This window comes from Elephantulus edwardii, unplaced genomic scaffold, assembly GCF_000299155.1.
Source record: "Elephantulus edwardii isolate Elephantulus edwardi_28Jun2011 unplaced genomic scaffold, EleEdw1.0 scaffold00019, whole genome shotgun sequence".
Taxonomy (NCBI): domain Eukaryota; kingdom Metazoa; phylum Chordata; class Mammalia; order Macroscelidea; family Macroscelididae; genus Elephantulus; species Elephantulus edwardii.
The window spans coordinates 7,239,288-7,261,634 of record NW_006399769.1 but is presented as its reverse complement, the minus strand read 5'-3'; the positions used below and the strand labels follow the sequence as shown (position 1 = coordinate 7,261,634).

General features: G+C 34.2%; 1 protein-coding gene across 1 annotated transcript in view; it reads right to left on the bottom strand.

Annotated features, from left to right (window-relative positions):
* Positions 1-22,347, bottom strand: part of LRPPRC (leucine-rich pentatricopeptide repeat containing) — a 112,313-nt gene that overhangs the window by 42,484 nt on the left and 47,482 nt on the right. The window contains exons 15-25 of the mRNA XM_006882376.1: positions 19,096-19,123; positions 17,015-17,072; positions 15,669-15,775; positions 15,390-15,467; positions 14,822-14,857; positions 14,347-14,460; positions 13,221-13,351; positions 12,492-12,577; positions 10,940-11,147; positions 2,168-2,292; positions 1,736-1,842 (exon numbers count right to left, since the gene is read on the bottom strand). Coding sequence (XP_006882438.1) covers positions 1,736-1,842; positions 2,168-2,292; positions 10,940-11,147; positions 12,492-12,577; positions 13,221-13,351; positions 14,347-14,460; positions 14,822-14,857; positions 15,390-15,467; positions 15,669-15,775; positions 17,015-17,072; positions 19,096-19,123 — 1,078 coding nt within the window. The remainder of the gene's footprint in view (positions 1-1,735; positions 1,843-2,167; positions 2,293-10,939; positions 11,148-12,491; positions 12,578-13,220; positions 13,352-14,346; positions 14,461-14,821; positions 14,858-15,389; positions 15,468-15,668; positions 15,776-17,014; positions 17,073-19,095; positions 19,124-22,347) is intronic.

Below are 22,347 nucleotides of genomic sequence, written 5' to 3'. Positions count from 1 at the left end.
AATTCCTAAAAGATTACCCTCAATACACAATGGTAAACAAATTTAAGAGTCTGTCTCCTTCTACCTACTAAGCATCATTCAGAGAATAAAGTGGAAAGGCTAAAGAAGACAATTCAAATTGTACCTTTGAGGGGTAATAAGAATATAACGAGAAAGTTATGTGCTGCTACAATTCACCTACTACAATTCAGGAAACAAAGACACTGCTTTTCATATTTTATGTGACTGAAATGTAAAGACAGGCATTATGTTTCCCTTCATAGATAAGGAAATGGAAATTTAGTAACTTACCCATTATTATCTAAGTCGTAGAAGGCAAAGGGAAAGCCAAGTATGCTTTTGGCTCTGTACACTACACCCAAGAGCAACACATTAATTCCTTCTACAGACTCTCTTCATTTCTAATCTATGTCTAATCCTGACACCATATATTTTGTTGCTGTTGTTAAGTGCTGTTGAGTCATAGATGATTCACAGCAACCCTATGAATGCAAGACCTGAACACTTGTATAACTTTCATCCTTGCTCCAGATTCATAGGGTTTCCAGAAACAAGCAATTTCTGAAATGGATGCCAGTCCTGCTTCCAGGCTTATTTGAATCGGCGAGCTCCACCAAACAATGTTCACCATGGGTAACCATTCTTGTATTTGACAGTATATACAGAGAACAAAATTCAACAAGCATATGGCACCCCCTCATTTTCAGAAGTACTGCGCCTACTTAGCTCAAGAGTTTAAACCATTTCCAGGAAACTCAAGTGATATGCCTAAGCTACAAAAGCATCTGTCCATGGCTGCAGCGGGTAGACTGAATCACAGGAAACAGAAAAAAGTTCTGAATTGCTTTCCTAGTTCTCTTTTTTCAGCAGACTTTTCTTTAAAGCATTCAGTGAAATAATAATTTTCTAAGTTTTATGCCTACATTTTCATTTTCTGATAAAACAAAGGTGCTTCCCATTCCTCATGCATGGGTGTTTCTGGGAAAAGTATGATCTGGAGAGACAGATTACTGATGTATTTTCAACTTCACAGTTTTAATCACAAGATACAATGTCGTTTCTTAAGACAACAGGTAAGTTTTCTGTCAGACATTTTGTTTTCTTTAGTGGGCAAAGAATAGCAGTTGCCCTTTGACTTATCAATTTCAGTAAGCAAAATTTCAATCAAGTACAGATAAAATACACTAATCCTAAAAAGGCCAGGTTTGTCACCTACCACTTCCCATAAGCTGCTTATGGTAGTTTATAAAAAAAAAGAAGAAGAAATTTTAAATTAAATGGCAAACAGTTGCAGACAGCACCTGTTTGGCTGATTAACTTGTAGACAAGCATTACAAATAAATCTGAGCATGGTCTGCAGCAAATTAAATTCTACTGCTTTTAAGAACAAAGAATTCCTTGGCAAAGAGGATTAGCAACTTTACACCCAGGAATGCCAGTTTAATTTAATTGTTCCACAATCCAAGACTTAATATGCAAATATCATTTTGATATATAACAGTGAATTTAACAAAGTAAGGAAACAAATTCAATATACAACCAGACTGCCTTTTCTGAACTGTAATTATACACAAGAAAGAAGCTGGCCAAGTTGGTTCTTTTTTTCCCCCCTACTGGGATTGAATGCTATTAACATGAATCAGAACAAGTGTAATTAAAGGTTAAAAATTTTAAATGTATTCTAATTAAAAGTCTAAATAGCTGTACAATTAGAATGCTATAGTTAAAATCATACCTCAATGATCTTCTTGGCTTCTTTGTAATTTCCTGTTTGTAGGAAGGCAAAGAAAAGATCATAGAGCATCGTCATTTCACCTTGTTCTTGGCTCACAAAGTCCATTGCTAGAGAAGAAAGAAGAAAATAGATGAAAAACCACCACACAAGGACACAATACAGCATGAAATTCTGGATAACTAGCCATCTTAAAAACAAGTGTTTAAAATAATTTAAAAATTACAGCTTTATCAACCAGACTTTTACCATATTCCTTCACTCACAGAAGGTATGTATGATATTTAGGCCTTAAAAGAGAACTGGCAGTGTGAAGAGTAAAACAAATATAAAAATGAAATCGTGAATATAAAAAACTTCTCTAATAGTCTCTTCATAGGAATGCATTACATTTAAGAGGCAGGCACTTAAGTAAGACATTCAAAGGTGACTAACCTTTCTGAATCAGATCCGTCTCGCCTTTCTCAATCAGTCTGCATAAGACATCATGAATTCTTGGTAGTATTTTGTACTTTTGAAAGCAGTCAAGGGAAGCCTCAAGAGCAGCAGGTATATCATCCCTTAGAAACATCAACAATTAACAATGAATAAAATAACTCAAATTCTGTTTATATCGTCAACAATGGTTTCTAAAGATTAAAATACACATGACTGGGTGCTACTGAAGGCAATCTTCATAGAGTCAGAATACAGATACCGTTAGCAGTCCTGGACTCTTGTTGCTGCATCTGTGACTATTTAGCTTGTCTTGTGGTACTTTAAAAATAGTCCAGATCAAAGTACACTCTAAGTGACAAGGACTAAAACAGATCTAGTGACAAGTAAAATATGATTTTGTGTAAAAAGCTACTGTAGGAAGATATTATTTCTAAAAGCAAGAACAATATCAAATATATTTTCTACCCAATAATGTAAGTTTGTACTCTTCAGTAATTTCATGTTTTGAAATTTTTATTAAATTTACATTAGTAGCCCTCAAGGAACTCTCAAGTATCTGTCAACTTTGACAGGGTGTGCTCAGATACTTTCAGCTTTCGGAGGTAAGCAGAGGAAAAACAACAAATTTACAGATACCTGGAAGTTACTGGTGCTAACAGTAGGATGTATTTGTAGGTCAGTGAAATATCAGAGATTTTATAATTTCTTATTTAACAATTTTTTTTAAAAAGTCTTTCCCATTATAAAGATACTGCTTGTCTTATATAACAATTAGTTAAAAAAATTAAGCCAGAGTTTCTTTCAAAATATGCAAATTTATTCACGTGGATTCTCAAAAAGTACCCTTTTATTTCCTTTATAAAGCAAAACTATTAAATATAAGAACGACTGCTTTGAAACATAAGACCTTGGAAGAGTTAGTTATAGGGACTATGTGATCAAATTCCTGTCCAGTTCCTTTTATTTTTAAATAGAAAACTGAGGCAATAAGAGATTATTTTGCCTAAGGATCCTAAATAAAAGCGGATACTAGAACCAGGAATCCTAGACATCGCTCTTTCAATTCAATACATTTAAAAAGACATTAAAGCTCTATTAAAAGTTATTTGCTCAATCTAAGAATGTGGTGCTATTTGGAATAAAAAAGTTTTGAAAGAATATTAATGAAAACAAGGAAACCTGGTTAGTGACAAGGACTAAAACAGATCTAGTGACAACCAAGACACTCTTTGGAGAGACATGTGTTCATATGTGCAACAGTTTCCAAAAAGGAAGAAAAGCCTTATTTTCTGTTAAAACTCTAATATTTTTGTCCATTATATAAATGTTACGTTACTTGGCCTGAATTACTATTTTATCTAGATTAAGATTTTAAACTGTACTAAAAAGTAAAATAAAATGGAGAAGTATTAATTTTGCTGCAATAATACTGACACAGTGTAAATGGAGCTACCCTGACAGAGCTCTACCTTAGCCCCTTCCGAAGCCCTGTTTACAGTGCATCTTCTGGCACCCCACAGAGTCATTTCAATTTTTGTCATTTGGGGTGAAGACTAAATTACAGGTTAATTTCAAAACCGCAAGTAGATGTTGCAGGCTAGATTACTGTCATACAAGAGAAATGCTACAATAGCTACCACATATGATATAAAGCTTTATATAATCAGTATTTTCCTGAGCTTCAGATACACATTCAGTTATTTGCCATTCTACAGTTGTATTTAATGGAAAACTACTAAAACATTTCTAAGAATAAAAGAAACACATACTGATTTGTTTTGTTGTTTTATTCTTAATGGCAAGATATGGTTTTTCAGATCAATTCCCAAACTAGAATAGTATTGTCTCAATTGTATTTCTTCTACGTCAGGTCAAGGCTATCAATAAATGAATAAATAATTCTTCTGTCAATCAAAGAGACATGCTAATAGTTTTGGTCTCCAAATATAGGCATTTGAAGATTATGCATGCTCAGAAGAACAAGAGAAAAGAATAGCAAAATGGAAAAATACGTGTATTTGTTAGTAATTTTAAGAACAAATGTTACTCCCCTTAGGCTGTCAACAAAATGAGTTAGATATCTACAATGAAACACTTCATCCAAGGTGTAGTGAACACAGAAATGAACTAAAAATGAGCAGTTTTCTCAATTCCTATTATCAACATTTTGACTTATGGCTGCTGCTTACCACTTAAAAAAAAAAGATTAAAATTTACATTGCTTGCATAACTTGATGTCTTCACTAATCTTTATTATTAATGTGAAGATCTGAGTGATGAAGAAAACAATATCTAAAAGTCACTTTACTTATGCAAGTAGTTGTATCCTCATGACTTTTGGATTTCCATTCCAATGAGTGTGTACTATACACAGTTCGATTCCTTCCAAGAAGTGATGTAGATGTAGATTGTCATAATGGCTAAAGACAAAGATTTTACAGTTCATCCTCAGTTCTAAGATTTTATGCATTTGTGCTCTTTGGTTAATCTATTCAAGTACGTTTAGGACCAGTAGTGAAAATGATCAACAAGTAGGCAGAGGGGAATAAACAGTGAAAGCACCATTTACATTAGGGAAGATAAAATCAGTAAGAACAGGGAAATATCAAAAGGCGACAAATTTTATTGCCCAAAGGTAAGCCACCATGCCGCCACTCAAGTATTTCTAGTCTTGTGACAATATTCTTTGTACACTCAAAATCAGTTTAAGGTTCTACAGATACACTGTTCATAGGGTCATCAACAAGTCTAAAATTACAATAATCCTTTGAAGAACTCTTGTTCTAACATTAATTCTGGATTCCAAACTCTTTCTTCATTCTTATTATCATAACTTAATTTTATGTATAAATGAATCACAAATGTTAGAAATTAATCTCAAAAATATTTATAGTGTTTTAACTCAAGTGTCCATCATTGGTTAAAGAAATTGTGGTGTACACAATAGAATATTACGCATCACTAAAAGGCGATGAAGAAGCTGTGTAAAATATTGCACAATGTGGGTAAATGTAGAACAAATTTGGCTGAGTGACATCCGTCAGTCACAAAACTATAATTATGATAGAAGAGCAGTAAAAAGCTAAGAAAAGGTTTCTACACAGATTCAATCTTTGAGCTAAAACAAGGATAAAAGGATAAAAAGGGGAATAAAAAATAATAGATAAGTTAGATGTAGGGACACACGTTCAGACACTGTAATTAATGAATGGCACGTAATGTTATAAAACAAAATCCCTATGAATGATTATATGGAAAATTAGTATTATTCGTAAATTTTCACTCTAATTAAAAAATTAAAATGTAATTGTTTTCAACAACTTTGAATAGCACAAAACCAAAATAAACCCTGTAGAATGCTGTTCTTGATACCACAGTGTGGTATGTCCCAAAGGTACATGGTTCAAATCTACCACCTGCTCTATGGGAGAAATATGAGCAATCTCCTCCTACACGATCTGTTGCTATTATTTACTGTCAAGGAGGAGCTGACTTGTAGCTGACCAGCCAGTAGATTTTCAGAGGCAGTAAATCACTATAGGAGACTGCCTACATTTTCCCACTGAGCAGCTAGAGGACTTGAACCACATACTCTGAAGTAGTTCTGGTTCAATGGCACAAAACAACCATCACTCCAAAAAACCATTTCAGACGAATATATAAAGTTACTTAGAAAATATTTATTTTTTTTAAGTAATAGTATTCTGATTGATGCAAACTAACTTAACAGACACTTTACCAAAATTCTATCAACCTGTGAAATAAAGATACACAGCATTAACAGTGATGTTAGATTCCGCTGAGCTGAACTCACAGAGACCCTATGAGCAGATCTGAACCTTGTCCTGTCCTGTACCATCCTCACGATCTGACACGCTCAGGCCCACTGTTACAGCAACTCTGTCCCGATGGTCTTGCTCTGCTTTTCTAACTCCACCTTTCCCAGCCAAATGTCTTTTTCCAAAAATAATTCCAAAGTTTAAGAATACATATACCTAATGTGAACACTTACAAAAGAATTCTATTTATTAACCTTAAAGGCATCATTTAGTTCACACCAAAAACTCTAGAACTCACAGTTCAGATTTCAAGGAAACATCACCACATATAAGACTACTGTTGTTGCTGTGTACCAGAGTTGGAACCGACCCATACCTGATCCTCTGGCATGTTTTCAGAGCCAGTTAATCGCATGGGAAGAGACTGCTCACTCTTCTCCCATAAAAGACTACTATGAATTAGAATTTTTCATTATTACAATTGGAGAAATAGCCAGAAAGGCAAGCTTAAAAGTTCAGGGGACAAATCTAATGCTATCTTTTGTTTCAGTTCTTACTACAAAACCAAAAAATAAGACGGTATCAATGGCAGAAACAAAACCCTAGGTCAAGATGTAAGCTTACTGGACTTGCTTACATCTTAACCATGCACCCACTTACCATGAAAATATCTCCATAAAGGCATCAGGAAACAAAACACTTCTAATTCAAACACAGCTAACTACTCACCTATAAGCAAGTATCTTTCTAACCCAAGAGAGTACATATTTTTAAAAAAAGAAAGCAAGTAATGTTTAATTGGAATAAAGTGCTTCCACATTAGGCACAAAATGTTAGCGAGGTAGCAATGTACTAAAAGGACTTATGGACTGAAAAATGATCTCAAGACTAACATCATTAGAAGAGAAAAGAAATTTGAGGAGAAAAAAGTTCAAAATAAGGTAGGTAGGTGAAAAGCACTGGCCAAAAAATCCCCTTCACACCCCAAACCCAAAGTATTCCCGAAATCTTAAGCAGGTGTTCAAATATGAGGAGAAACAAATTCAGGAGACACCAACCATCACACTCACAAAAATTATTCTGTTAAGAAAACCAGCCCTTGAAAGAGCTAAATGTTTTTTTTCCTTGTTCATCATCTATAAATGAAAAATCTTCAAGGAGACTGGTGTTGCAATTACAACTAATCCTCCCCAAAAAATTAACTGTGTTGAAGGCTTTGTAATTTCCCTAGGTACAATTTAGCTGTCACTTACTTTAAAATTTACTCAAACATGCGTTCCGAACAGCACTAACTTCACATGTCAAGTGCTTTCCAGCCAATTGAGTCTAAACTGGAAGTCGGTGTTAAACAACTGAATGATTAGACAAGATAGCTCATTTCCCTGCTCTTTTGTTCAGAATAAAATGCCACATTTACATTATCAGGCTCAACAGGATTTTCTGACAGAGGGAGAAAAAACCCTAGTGAACACTGTCCGTACTAAGCACATGAAGCCTGTCATTTACCAATCATCCTTCAAAAAGCAATAGCCATGAATGTAACTTAATTACGACCCAATGATCCTTGACGAAAAATCATCTTATCACTGTCCTGTCCCCCTAGGGCAAATGAACCACTTTTGTCCTTTGGCATTGATGATGCTAAATTCTTAATTGCAATAATGGAGTGAAAGCGCCAAACCTCCTTAATTTCCTTTCAGTACATAGTTTTACTCTAGAAGGCAAGTATTCCCACAAATAATAAAAGTATCCAGTACAAATGAAGATGCTAAAATTGAAGGTGGTGTGTTAGAATGAAACAGAATAACCAACATTTTAAAAAAGTATATTTCACATTTACAAAACACCCCAAGTATTAACAGTTAATTTTAAAACTTACACTGTGATTGGCTGATATTTATGAAGAAGTAAAGATTAATTTATGAGGACTACATATATATACACACAAGTTCTGCGGTACATTTAAATGACATGCATATGTGCATACAGATTACAGCAGCACAGCAAAATCCTTCATGAAAAGCAGAAATTACTGCTTTGATCATCTACACTAATATAATCCAGTTAAAGAGCTTCAGATATTTTTCATATGCCATGAAACCAAAATGGATCAGGTATAACAAGTAAACCTGAAAGAGCATACAACTTTTTATGCTTTAAAACCAACAGCCCAGATTTTACTAATTTTACTCCCTTTACTATATAACACAAAGACTAACCGAAAGCTCTTTTAACCTATTTTAAAGCATTTCTTTCGTCTCGAATATGGGGGGTCCCATGTCATCTCCTCAAATCATGCATGTTTTCAATAAAAGAAATGAACTGAAAATGACATAGTTACAAATAAAAATGTTTAAAAGAACACTCATCTGGACTACATTTAGATACAAGCCTTAGAGACAATGTAATATAAATTAAATTAATGATTATTAGTTTGTTCAAATGAATTTTTCTGTTCAATTAGAGTATTTAAGCATGCAAAACCAGATGAGCTTATCAAAATCTATATAGTTTTATAATCCTGTTAATGTTCTAGATTTCCCGACAAGGGAATTAAAAACAAAATGCACCATTTCTGTAATAAAAAAACGTTACGCTTTCAATTGTACAAATTTACATTAACACAAATTGTCACTCTACTAATATCTCCTGTGCTTTATCCAGTGAGGGAAAAGTCAGTTCAAAATGAAGATGTATTGAATCTTTTAAGATTATCTTTCCAAATAGCTCAAAGTATGGATTTGTTTTAAAACTACAATAATAATAATATATATGTGGTAGCCTTTTTCTGGTGTTTTAGAAATGATATTCCAGAAAAGATTTTAACCATCCAAATGAAAGAATGAATATTTTATAGAATATTTTGAAATGCTTTTCATCATTTTCTCTCAAGTTTAAATAAATGAGTCTCATCTCCTAGATGTGCCTATCTGTTGAGGTCAATGAACACACGATCAGGGAAGATTACACGTGCTTAACCAAATCCAACAAGGGAATTTTTTGGCAAGGTTGTCAATCGATAAAACTACAGTACTTGCCAGGACTGTGAATTCATTAGGAATTTTCATGCATTTGAGAAAATCAAAATTGATAAAAAAGCTTCAAAATCCATTTCCCTCCCTCTACATTTCCCTGAGTAGGAAAAGCATTGTTTTCTGCAATCTTACAAATGTAAAATTTATGTTCTCTATTTTATTAATATCATGACTCTGAAAAAGAAACAAAGCCTTTTATTATTATCATAAATGTATCTTGCGACAGGTAATGTCTCTAGTAGGTAAAGGTGGCCAAAAAATCTCCACAACAGGCCTCAAAAAATCCTAGGCAAATAATTTCTTATGTATCTCAACATGTAAAAAAAAAAAATCAGACAGTGATTTGATTTAGATTTCTTTAGGTCAATTAAGGATAGTTCAGTTTTGTTGTGGTACACTAGCCCAGCAGTCAACTCACTTTATACTACCCCAGAGCAACCAACTCCATGCTCTTTCCATTTTCACTTGGCTAAGTTCTACTTGGTTCATGAGCCCCATCTGCAGACCTCTTTAGGAAAACTTTCATGTATATCTCCTCTGTCTTCAAAGTATTTCTATTTGTAAGCTATCTTTGTACCGAGGCCCAGTATTCATTGTTAATTATTTTATTTTTGCCCAGCAGTGGAGGAGGGCCTAATTCTTCTGGGCACTGGGCCCATTTCTTTCAAATCCCTATACAGAGTTCCACATGCAATCTGCAGAGATGAGTCTTTTAAACAATCAAAAAAATTCTAGTAGGAAGCATATTAATTATAGGATTTCTATATAAAGTTGGCTGTGAATATGAGAACTCAATAACACAGTAATTGTTTAAATCACTATTTCTTTAAAAGGAAGTAATGCTGAGATTGTGGAGGTATGATGTGGCCAATTGAACTTGATGACTGTTTCCTGACTGAATGGCAAAGGAATTATTCCATAAATATCTATGTGTGTAAGGGTGTGCATCTTTATGCACACACTTTCTAACATAAAGATAGTGTAATAGATGGGTTTTATGCTATATTTTTTTACTCAACATTAAATCACGTTCAACTAACATATTCCCTAAAAAGAAATTACCAAAAATCTGCAGAGAATCAAGAAATATGTTCTCCTGACTCTTAATTGGGAGACATCTAGATCAAAACCAGAAAACCCCACTCACAAAACAACCTGATTACAAAACTGTATGACTAAGACACAGGAAATGAAACACACACAATACATATGTTGTTGTTATGTGCCATCAAGTCACCTGTGACTCACAGCAACCCTATCTATGTACAACTCTAAAGCCTGCCCTATTCTGAGTCAGTTTCACATACAGATAACCAAAAACACACACACAAAAGGAAAAGAAGACAATTAACTTAAATGTAACCATCTCAATAAAATGATTCAGAGCTGCTGTACACAGGGTCACTATGGGTCACAGGCAACTCAATGGCACATAACATTCAAGATAGATTTTTAATTACACTGCAAGTAATACCTTCGGTGGGCACTAACAATAGAAATCTCTTCAAACTCAGTGAATCTTGGCCTACAAAACTCATTTTCCCCCTATAATGATAAATAACATCTTCTAAAGCATCTATTAAGCCTATAAGAGTTGCACTGATATATACAATATTATATATAGAAAAGGAGTATGAGATGCTTCTACTTCATTCCCACAACAATGATATATAAATAAAAGTTCCAAGTGCCTTCTTCCTTATATTTATTAATTGTAAGCACTTAAAAGCACAAAGTTGCCTCAATTTCATGCAATATTATACTTTAGAAGTAAACCACATGACCATAGGTTTACTGGTTTAAAGGCCAGCAAGACCACATAAATCTTATTTTGTGGCAACAACCTCCAAAGGCTTCTCCATTGCCACAGTGGATTTACAAAGTATAATCACAAAATAATTAGACTTCATTCTTTTAACGTCAGTATTTAAATTTTTAAAATTCAATTAACTTACTTTTCCAGATATAGAGTGACCAATGGGGAACTTATGGAGGTAGACGGGTGTGCTAACCCTAGAGTCACGATGGCTTCATGCAACTGTTTCACTGTTTCAACTTCACCTCTTAATGCTGCACCATTTAGGATGTGGAAAAAGGACAAGAGTGTTGTATCCTGGATAAGAACATCCTTCTCTTTCATCTCCTTTAGAATGTTAATAGCATCTACAATGAAGTAACACAAAAGACCCTTAGGTAATTTCATGTAGGGAAAACAAACTGCTATTAAAACAGCATTTCAAGCCCAGCAGGAATGTAAATTCTAGTGTATAATGCCGATTTCAAGTTAATTACTACTTGCATTTCTAAACGAGACTACAATTATAAATCCACAATAGCATGGTTTTATCATTTCCCTGCAACTTTGACTACAAATTATAGATAGGGACTGTGTGCCCACTCGGCACCACATAACCCTGTACAGGCTGCCCTATAGCTGTAAGATCCTCCTAAATGGATGCTTTTATCCTTCAGTGCTAACATCTGCTAAATCACACCATTGTTTCTTCAGCAGATGGCTTGTCAGGAGGCCAGATAATAAAGATGTGTTTACACTGTATATACAGCCAGACTAATGGTCTGATACCGATAGGGCCTGTTTGCTATGTCGATACTAATTAGCCAAGCAGAGCCAATGAAAGCTTTCCAAAAGACTGCATGTTAATACATTAGGTTCATTAAGCTTCATTAAGACGGCAGAAACAAACATTTTAGAATATGGAATAAGTGCATTTTTATAATGCAGTTCTTAATTATGGCACAGAAAAAATGTTTTGACCACTTTACAAAAAACGGATTTAAAACAAGCAGGCTAATCTTTTAAAAGAATTTTTGTTAGAAAGGATTTCTAGTCTAGTGTGTAATATCAATATTTAAATAAAATCTCCATGCATTTTTCACTATAATAAAATTAAAACTAGCTTATCTATGAATAAAAGATTAAAACACCCAAATGAATAAAACACCCAAAAGATTAAGAAACATGCAAATATTAAGAAATGTATCAACTACAATTAATTAAGAGGCTTTGCATTATTATAACAAGAAAATTAAGACTATGAAAATCAACTATGCTTTTTCTGCAAATTTCTAAATAAATACTTAAGTAGAAGGATTATTGCAACACCCAGATTCTTACAAAGAAGGCTATGTTTAAAGGATTTATGTTCAGCCTTCAGACCTTCTTAAGCAAAAACAAAGTCCAGGCACATAAGCAAATTGTGCCATAAGTCATGATCTTCAAACTCAGTCCAAACAGCAATGCTAATAAAAACTAGCTGCAGAAATGCAAAAAGCACTGAGCTGTGTAAATGTAAATGACAAGCTTGTCAATCCATTAAAACTAATGGCCTACAATGTCCACGCAGCTCTGGTTGGATTCACATGCAAATTTATATGCAAAGTGTTCAAGCACTTTGCAGGACATGATATACCATTAGTATCAATTCCTATGTTACTCCAGTGGCAAGGTACTGGCATCACATTATTTCCTTATATGCTGAGGCTCACCTTGAAGTTTGCCATGTTTCCCCAATACTCTTACGAGGTCTACATACTTTCTGGTGTCAAGAACAGCAGATGAATTTAAACGGTCGCTGAAAATTAAAGCCAAATTTTTGTTATGTTAGAGTCAGTTAACTGCAATAAGAACTGCAATACTCATTTTGTTACTTTTCACAAACTATCAGAAGTTTACTAAACTTAAACAATGGCTTCTACACTTCAGTTCAGATTTACTTTTCAAGTCATACACAAATGACTTATTTTCAAAGTGACAGAGGTGAATGATTAAGAGATCATTCCTTTGTTAACACAAATGAAGAACCACTTGGCTTCGTGACATTGTTGGTAATTCTAACTTCTTTGTGAACTTGCAGATCCCAAAAAGGTGTATTTTCATTTTGATAAGCCTATAACAACAGGCAAGAAAAGGACAGAATTTTGTTTAGACTACAACATAGAAAAGAACTCAACAATCCTTAAGAACCAGTCACCAACTCCTATCTTGTGACATATGCTTGGTTTTAAGGCCTTGAAATGTCTCCTCCTACTTGAAGTCACCTTACTGAAAACAAGCCATAAGAAACCAAAGAGCCTCCTTTTTTGACATTTCAAAAACACTGAGAACGAAGGCATTTTTAAAAATTGTACAATGTAAGAAAATAATAGTCCATCCACTTGACTCATCAAGGACGGTACATGGGTGTAACTCAGCAGCCTCAGCGCCAGGGTACTCACAACTCCTGTTTCAGGTTCAGCGCGTCCTCTGCATTATCATGCCGACAGCACACACTTATTAAAGCCGCATAGCCACCAACGACCATGTCCGATTTGTATTTTGCTTTCATTTCAAGAGCTTTTTGCATATTCTAAAATGAACAGTAGCAGCAAAAAGAGAAAATAATGTAAAGGCAAAAATATGCAATTTTTAGTTTTAATGTTAAGAGTTTAGAAAAAGTTAATAGTCCTTTTAAAAAGAAATTGTTTCAATTGACTTTGGTTCTCAGTCTTTTTATTCGCTTTTAAAAAGCAGGCAGGTCAGCACAGAGTTTAAGAATTTTGTTATATATAATGCAACATAGGCCATTATTTATGGCAATTTGACGTTTTAGCTTTGTATACTATATTAAAAAATAAGACTTCTAGATTACCAAGTAAGTCCCTATCCACAATCTAATTTCCATACAAATATCTATCACTAAGAAGCTCCTTGCAGTCTAGTTTAATAACCAGATAACGTGAAGAAACATTTTAGAATAGCTATATGTTATAATCTAAAGTCAACTGTGATATTTTCCCCCCTCAAACCACAGGCCTATGATCAAATCATATTGAACTAGAGGCAGGGGTGAGGGGCGGAGGTCTAGTGATATCCCACAAATTGCAGACACACACTAAAATGAACACAAAGTACAGCTGGACGCCTGCTGAAAAAAGGCAAGAGACCCTTTATCTCAGAAAGAGCTTTTTTCCAGCAGGAAAATGGAATTTCAATCCCTGCATTAACAACCGAGTAGTATTTGACTTGCAAATGACTACTGCATGTATCAGTTGCTTGACAATCTAGATATAAGAGACCGGAGCCATGGCTTGAAAGGACATTTGGCATGTATGATAAACCTATCACGGCTGTTACTATCATTCACTTTGCAGATTATCGTAAACAAGCTACAGCAACCCGAAAACATGCCATTCAAGGTGTAGCTGAAATTAGTTAACCTTTTCATTTAATTGCACTCTTCACAGGATGACTTCTAATAATCAATTGTAAAAACCATAAATATTATACTTGGCTTTGCTTACGGTTTTCTAACAACTTTAAAAAATTTTAATCGCATGTTTAAAATATTTAAACAAATGTTACCTCTTCTGAACAGAGCGTTAATATGAGTTGCTTTAGGATATCCCTTATAGGTTGATTTTCAGCTTTTAGTTTTTCAAGTGTAGCTTCCAAATCAGACAATTTATGTTGCACTGTCTGCAGAAATGCGGAAGGGGGAGGAGAAATTTACTAAAACCAGAAAATGTACCCCTTGTCACTTTCCCCTTTAAACTAACTTCCTCTGATACATTCCTAAACCTGGAGATCCACTACAGGGGTTTATGATGGCTTGAGATTGCATGTCAATTTCTCAGATATATTATTTGGGGGGGGGGGGGGGGGGGAGGGGGGGGGGGGGGGGGGGGGATGGGAATAGGGAATAACTTTTACCAACTTCTCAAAAGTATATAAGATAGTAAAAGCAAATGTAACCATTGGTTGTATAAAGACATTACTATAATTCTCATTAAATCTAACTCTTACAAAATGTGGAATCCATTCAAATGTGTCTACTTACTTTTTGAGTCTCTCTATCAATCAAACTATTAACATCCTGAAATTAGAATTTAAATTAGCACAGAATTAGGAAATTCATAGGAAAATATATTAAAGTAAAGAACAAATTCTGAAAGTCTAACTTCATTATTCTTATGTTATGTGCTGTCGAGTCGCTTACGAAATGTGGAATCCATTCAAATGTGTCTACTTACTTTTCGAGTCTCTCTATCAATCAAACTATTAACATCCTGAAATTAGAATTTAAATTGGCACAGAATTAGGAAATAAATAGGAAAATATATTAAAGTAAAGAACAAATTCTGAAAGTCTAACTTCATTATTCTTATACTTTTTAATTTCCAAAATGTTCCAGAAACTCATTTAAATGTTTTATAAACCATTATAATTAATTTTTTAAATGTATTATCCCATATATAAAAAGTATTTAGCATCAACTAAAAGTCTTATTTTAATGGTTGTCATTTAAAGAACTATTTTTTTGCCAAAAGTACCATAATTCAATAAAGTTTTAATATGTTTGGTATCTATGAGTTACATATTTGATAACTTTATTATTTTAAACACACCTTAATCAATTCAGGAACATGATAGCTATCCAGGAGATTACGAAGCACTTTGTAGCTATTTTCCGGAATCTTTATATTCTGTACGAAGTAAAGGGGGAGAGTGAATTTTAGACAACCAAATAGAAATTTGTCTAATGAATTATCTCAAACATAATTTAAGTCTGCTACTCTTGCATGTCATTGAGACGTGGTCTGCTTGTTCTTAAAAGCAGCAATTTCAAATCTAATAGATACATGTCAGGCAGGACAGGCATTATATAGCAAAAAATGAAATGGTACCATCTCCTTCAGCTGATGGAAGTATTGTCTCAAATGCTCCTCCTTGGCCTGTACCTCTGAGTCACTCATGCTGTCAATCAAGTTATAAAGAAAATAGCCAACAGCTTCTGTGGAAAAAAACAAGAGAAAGCATTCCACTAAAATTACTGAGACTGTCATGTTATCAAGATTAATTTATAAGAAATCATTTTGGTGTGAGATGTCACCCTGATGAGAGGCTCTGAAATGGCAACAATGATCACTGAGGCATAGAGATTATGTGGTTTGGGAGCACATATCTAACTGGTGAGTGAAAGGAATATTAATTATTTTCAGGCCGACTGACAGCTTTTCAGTACTGAATCTTACTTCAATCTATTTTTTTCCACCACTGTGACAGAGTGGTCCTGCCCAAGGCTTTACCCCTTTCCTGTGCAAATCGCAAATAATGAGAACAAATAATGCCCTGTATACACCTCTATACAAATATATTTTAAGACAATATTTAGAGAAAAAGGTAAAATTAGAAAGGACTGCTAAGTGTTGAGCATAGAAAGTTAAATAATTTTAATAAGCAGATACAGTAATCCTCTGGAGAGCTGCCTATTAGTCAATGAAAAACCAAGATTAACAAAGATGTTTTGTAACAACAGTAATTTTCTTATGCATTCAAGCATAAAATGTACAGGGCCATACATTAATACCTAGGATAGAAAATTTAAACTTTTAAGAATGGTACTTTCTTGTAAAAAACCATATATTCTAGGCCTCATTACACAAAAAAGGAAAACCATTAAATGTCAAAATAATTTATTTTGGATAATAAAGTATATTTAAGTAGGGAAAAAAGCCTCAAGATATCTTCACTGTTTCACATTAAAGTTAACTATACCTTGTGAAACACTGAAATCACATCAATCAGCTCACTGCTGTCAAGCTGCAACTAATAGCTGACCCCCAGACCCCTACAAGTGAGTTTTCAGAGGCAGTAAATTGCACTGGAGAAGACTGTCCATCCTTCCACCCTGGAGCAGCTGATGGTTTCAAATGGCCAGAGAGCCCCCGCTTCTGATTAGTAGCACAATGACCTACCAACTATGTCCCTAAAGCTACTAAGTATTTCTTTTTAACCCTACTTCCCTAAGTGCTTTAAGAAGCATTATCTCAAAAGCAGAAATCAATGTCTTTCAATTCAAGCTTAAAAACAGTAATAAAAAAACCCCCTCACACACTGTGCTCATCAGCATATTTATAGCCAAATGTTTTCATATTTCACTTTCAAAAACAAAGTGTAATCCTTCTAGTCCATCATTCCACAGAAGACTGGATTTGTGGATAAGTTACAATCATCAAAATTGAAACACTACCCGTTGCTCCTGGAGGCCCCTGGCAATACCGTCCATCCTTGTACAACAGTTCTGTTATCTGGTAAGACAGAAAATGTGTACATTGCAACAAGAGAAGCAAACAAGAACAAATACAATTTGAAATAGAATTCTTGAAATAATATAGCCCTTCCTCAGTAAGGTATTAATCTTTAGCACAGGAATTCAATGCCACCCCTATCTGTCAAGAAAACAGTTTTGTTTCTGAAAAATAAAACAAACTCATGCTGAAGAAAACAGGCAAATGATACTTTAAAAAACTGACACTTCTAATCTGATTTACAGCATTTTAAACGAGTAGTTCTTAAGCATATAAGAAGTACTAAACAAAATCATCTCTCAATATATTTTTAAATTCTTGTTGAGAATAGATTTATTTTCTCCTTTTAAAGGAAACCACATGGAAATAATAAAATATCCTGGATCACGAAAGAACTTATTTCATATTCATTCAATGACATTTCCCTCACTTATTTAAATGGCACAAAACCAAAAGAAGTCTTTTGTTTGCTCAATGTCTAATGTTATCAAGAATTCTTACCAATAAAATAAAAAAAATACTAAAATATATATTTGGTATTTATCTTAAAATATTTACTAATCTGTTAGGTCTTATTATTTTTTTTTAAATCTCAAAATGGGTACTTTGTAATAAAAAATATTCATTTTGAACCATTTTTCATTTCACATACTAACAAGTAAGTAAATTAGATTATAGCCAGTAAGGTAAGAAAAAAATTTTAAAGTAGTCAACTCAGCAAAAGCAAATTCTCAAAATGGGTACTTTGTAATAAAAAATATTCATTTGGAACCATTTTTCATTTCACATACTAACAAGTAAGTAAATTAGATTATAGCCAGTAAGGTAAGAAAAAAATTTTAAAGTAAGTAAATTCTACAGTATATCCACACTGAAAGAAGAAGATGGGGAAGAGAGAACAAATCTAAGTAAATTTTATATACATTATTTGAGTCTATATCCTTAAGGCCCAATGGTAATATATATTTGTTTAAGATCAGAATTCATTATCTGTATATACTGGCTGAACAGATAAACTCTTATGGCAGTGTCTGGAACACACTGTTATACTTTCTAACAAGTCATAATTACAGTTATCGCCACTATTTCCCTGTTAATCTGGAAAATTAGACAAAATGGACAATACCTTACTTCATCCCCCACAATTATGTTGTATTTAATGTCAATTCAAAGTGTAATTAAGACAGAAATGAGAATCATTTAAGTCTATAAATGGCTTTGAAACTAACAAATATAAGTAGAACAGATAACAGGCACAACAGCTGTACACTAGGCAGTCACATGATACTGTATTTTCAATAAAAATATTTTTTATTAATAAATCAATAAAGATTATAGTAAAAAAGTATATCCCAATCACTGATGGCTATACAAGTAATAATAACAATAGAATAAAATGTAGATTTTAAAAAAATACACAAATTTAGAATTTTAAGCCAAATACATGATATACTTAATTAAACATGTATATACTTAATTCAGATGCTAATATTCTTACAATTCAATTATTTGGGTAGTCATGCTTCATGCATGAAATCAGTTAATATTTTTGAATAGTGGTAGCTTAAAGTTGGCTCTGTAATGTGGATACACACATATACCTATATGTTTGAAAAATATGTATGCCAAATTTCAATACAATAATGTTAACAGTTATCTTTTTGAACAGTTGAAAACCTTATGAAGAATTTAAGACAAAAGGTAAAAATTATATAAAACATAATTTTGTGTTTACAGAAAACAGTTTCAAAACTATTTGCTTCTTCGAATCCACCAGATGCTCTGCAGGTGAAGGAGGGACAATCTCCTTCCTGTACCAGTCAGATCTGTTTGACAGTACACTCACAGAAAAAAAAAATTAAAAAAAAAAATTTTTTTTTAAAAACAAAAAAACCAAACTATTTGCTTCAAAAATGTTTTAAAAATTACTCTAAACATATTATGAGGGTATAAAGTTATTTTAATTTTTGTTCTTACTGGTTATTTTAGACAGCACTTTATAACTTGCAGTACTAGAACTTACCTTGCTCCAAAGATTTACATCCATGCACCTGCAGAGGGCAGCAGAGCATTAAAAAAAGGCAACCAAACATATTTCAAAAATGTAATTTACAACACACTACAAATTATTTAATTACACATACAGATCAAAATCTTACATTAACGAAAGAAAGATTAAATTAAAAAAGTACATTTTCAGAAAACATAACTGGAAAGGCTGGGCTTCACCCATTGTAAAACCCTAAAATGAAGACTGATTTGGCCCAATGATCATCAATAACTCTTAAATCTTCAATTTTAGTGATTAGGAGCAGGATATCTGCACGATCTGATAGTGTCTGCCACAGGATAAATATGGCCTGTGACAGAATAAATACTATGCAATAAAGAACTCAACATCTTGACCCTGTGATCAACACTGATACCCTAATGAGATAGACTTCGTAAGTCTGGGTCCCAGAGAAGGCAAGATTCACTCACACGGTCTTCCAGCTTGGGAGGAATAACCTGAGAAAATATCTAGTTTGGATTCTTCAAAAGAATCCATTTCTGTCATACATAAAAGAATTTATGTCATACATAAAGGACAGACTTGCACAAGTCTTTTAGATTAAAAATTAGCAAGGAAAATAACCAATACCCATCCCTGTAATCCCTCATACAGAGAGGTGACAGGACGGAGGTGGGAACAAATAAAAACAATCTGGTAAAATGTGAAAAAGATGATGAATCTGTAAAAAGCCTATACGGGGTAATCAATTAACTGACTTTCTACAAACTTAAAAATATTACAAGACAAAAGCAAAAAAAAAAAAAAAGAAAAGCATGGCTTGTCCAAATTTTACCTGGGAGAAAATCAATTACAGAATGGGACAATCAAAGAACAAAGGTTTTCTAGATACGACTTCTGCAAGAATTCTGATTTTAACTGTCTTGTTGACATCTCAGAGCTTTAAAAAAAGATACACACACATATTTAAAAACACTTCTGCCCCTGCGTCCTCCTGCGTGAGTGGGTTCAGGCAGCTCTGTTCTGCAACGGCCAGGGGAGTCAGCCAGCCAGCCTGCCTCTCCCCATAGGTTCCCTGCCTCCAGTTCTACTGAGGGGAATCTGGATGGCAAACCTCTGAGAAAGAAGAGATTCTTTCCCAGCTTCCATCGAACACTGCCTTCCTTGGGTGGGCTGCAGGAGTGGTGGGCCTCACTGAACTCTTTGGAACCCCTGCCCCTGCCACTGTCCACTGTCCATACCAGAGCTGCCAAGTCCAGTGGGCTCTGCAGAGGGGTGGGGCAGATGTCTAGTGCTGGCTCAATCTGATGGTTCACTGCTGTCCTGGAGGTCTCGACTGAGCCCTTGCACTCTTTTAAAGACTACGTTTAAAATCATTAAAAAAATTTTAATTCAAACATAATTTACCTTAAGAAAACTAGTGGTGTTTTAATGGCAGATAGGCAATGAATGTTAAAAAAAAAACCCCTACATTTACAAATCCAAAAAATGAAAACGCTTTTTAAAATTTTTTAATATAGGATTTCCATATAGGTTATCTGCAGAACATTTATTTTTTACTTTAAAAAATATGCCTGGAAAGAGCTACTGATATGTGAAACAATCTAGATGAATTTCAAAGGGATTACCTGAGTGAAAACAAAGCCGACCTCAAGTATGACAGTATACCATGTTATGTCCATTTATATAACATTTGTGAAATGACACAATTATAGACAGAGAACAAATTAGCCAAGGATTAGGAATGGTGGGAGGAGGGATAAGGGAATGGGGAGTAAGTATGACTATACAAAGAGGTACACAGAGGACTACAAAGGTGGGTACACAAATCTACACAGGTGATAACAGAACTAAGCACACAGACCATCTCAATGTGAAAACTTGGTTTTGGCAGTGTACTAGTTATTAAAGAAAAATACACAGGCTCTCAGTATTCTATCTCTTCAACTTTCTGTGATTCCATATGTCCCACCTTAGCAAACACCTCAAACTTACTGCTATCAGAGTCAGTTCTGCCTCATGGGAACCCCCAGGCAAGCTTAAGGGGGTCATCTCCACAAAAGCAGACTGCCCTGTTCCTCTCATGAAGCAGCCAGGGGACTTGAATCATCAACCTTCTTGTAGCAGTCAAGTCATTTCAAAATAAAAATTGTACATTAAAAAGACATGTTGCCTATAGGCTGGAAAAAAAATATTTGGTGATAATACATATAGCAAGGGATTAATCTCTAAAGTTTATAGAAAACTTCCAACAAGAAAAAGACCAATTACAAAATGGGAGAGGACCTGAACAGATACTCCACAGAAGACATTCTGAAGGCCAACAAACATGAAGGATGCTCAAGATCACCATAAAATGTAAAAATGTGTTGCTGGTGAGTTGAAACTGACTTGTATCTGACCCTCCAGCAGGTTTTCAGAGGTTATAAATTGCACAGATAGAGAACATCCATCTTTCTCTCAAGGAATTGAGGGTAGATTCAAATTGCCTGCCTTTGGATTAGCAGTGAAACTCCTCACCCATTAGGGTACCACAACACTCCTCAAGGTAGTTAGAGAGTTGCAGATCAAAACAGTATCATTTCAAACGGGCAACAAGAAAAGTTCAACCGACAAGGGAGCTCTGGTGGCCTAGAGGCAAGAAGCTGCACTACAATCCCAAAGGTACGCAGTTTGAATCCACCAGCTGCTCCTCTTAGAGGAGAAGCAATCTCCTTCTGCACCAGTCAGATTCTATTTGATGGTACACACACACACAAAATAATAAAAGAAAAAAGAATAGTAAAAGTTTTTTTTTAAAAAAAGTCCAACAAGACAGCAAACAAATGCTGGCAAAAGGTAGAGATTAAAACCCATACACTGTAGGAATGTAAAATGATGAAGTCACTAAGGAAAGTAGTTTGGCACTTTCTTAGAAAGCTAAAAATAGAAATACCATTTGATCCAGGCAACAACACTGCTAGTTACATATCCCAAAAAGCAACAACACAAATTGGCATACACACGTCCATGCTTACTGGAGTATTATTTACAATAACAAAGTGTTGGAAACAATCCCAAGTATTGCCTATTAAAACACAACATGGATGAATCTAGAACAAATTATGCTGTGTGAAGAAATCATCACAAAAGAAAAATCATGGTATAAAATCACTATTACAAAAATCAAAGGCAGGAGGGGAGCTCTGGTGGCCTAGTGGCAAAAAGCTGCACTGCAATACCAGAGGTATACAGTTTGAATCCACCAGATACTCTACTGGAGAA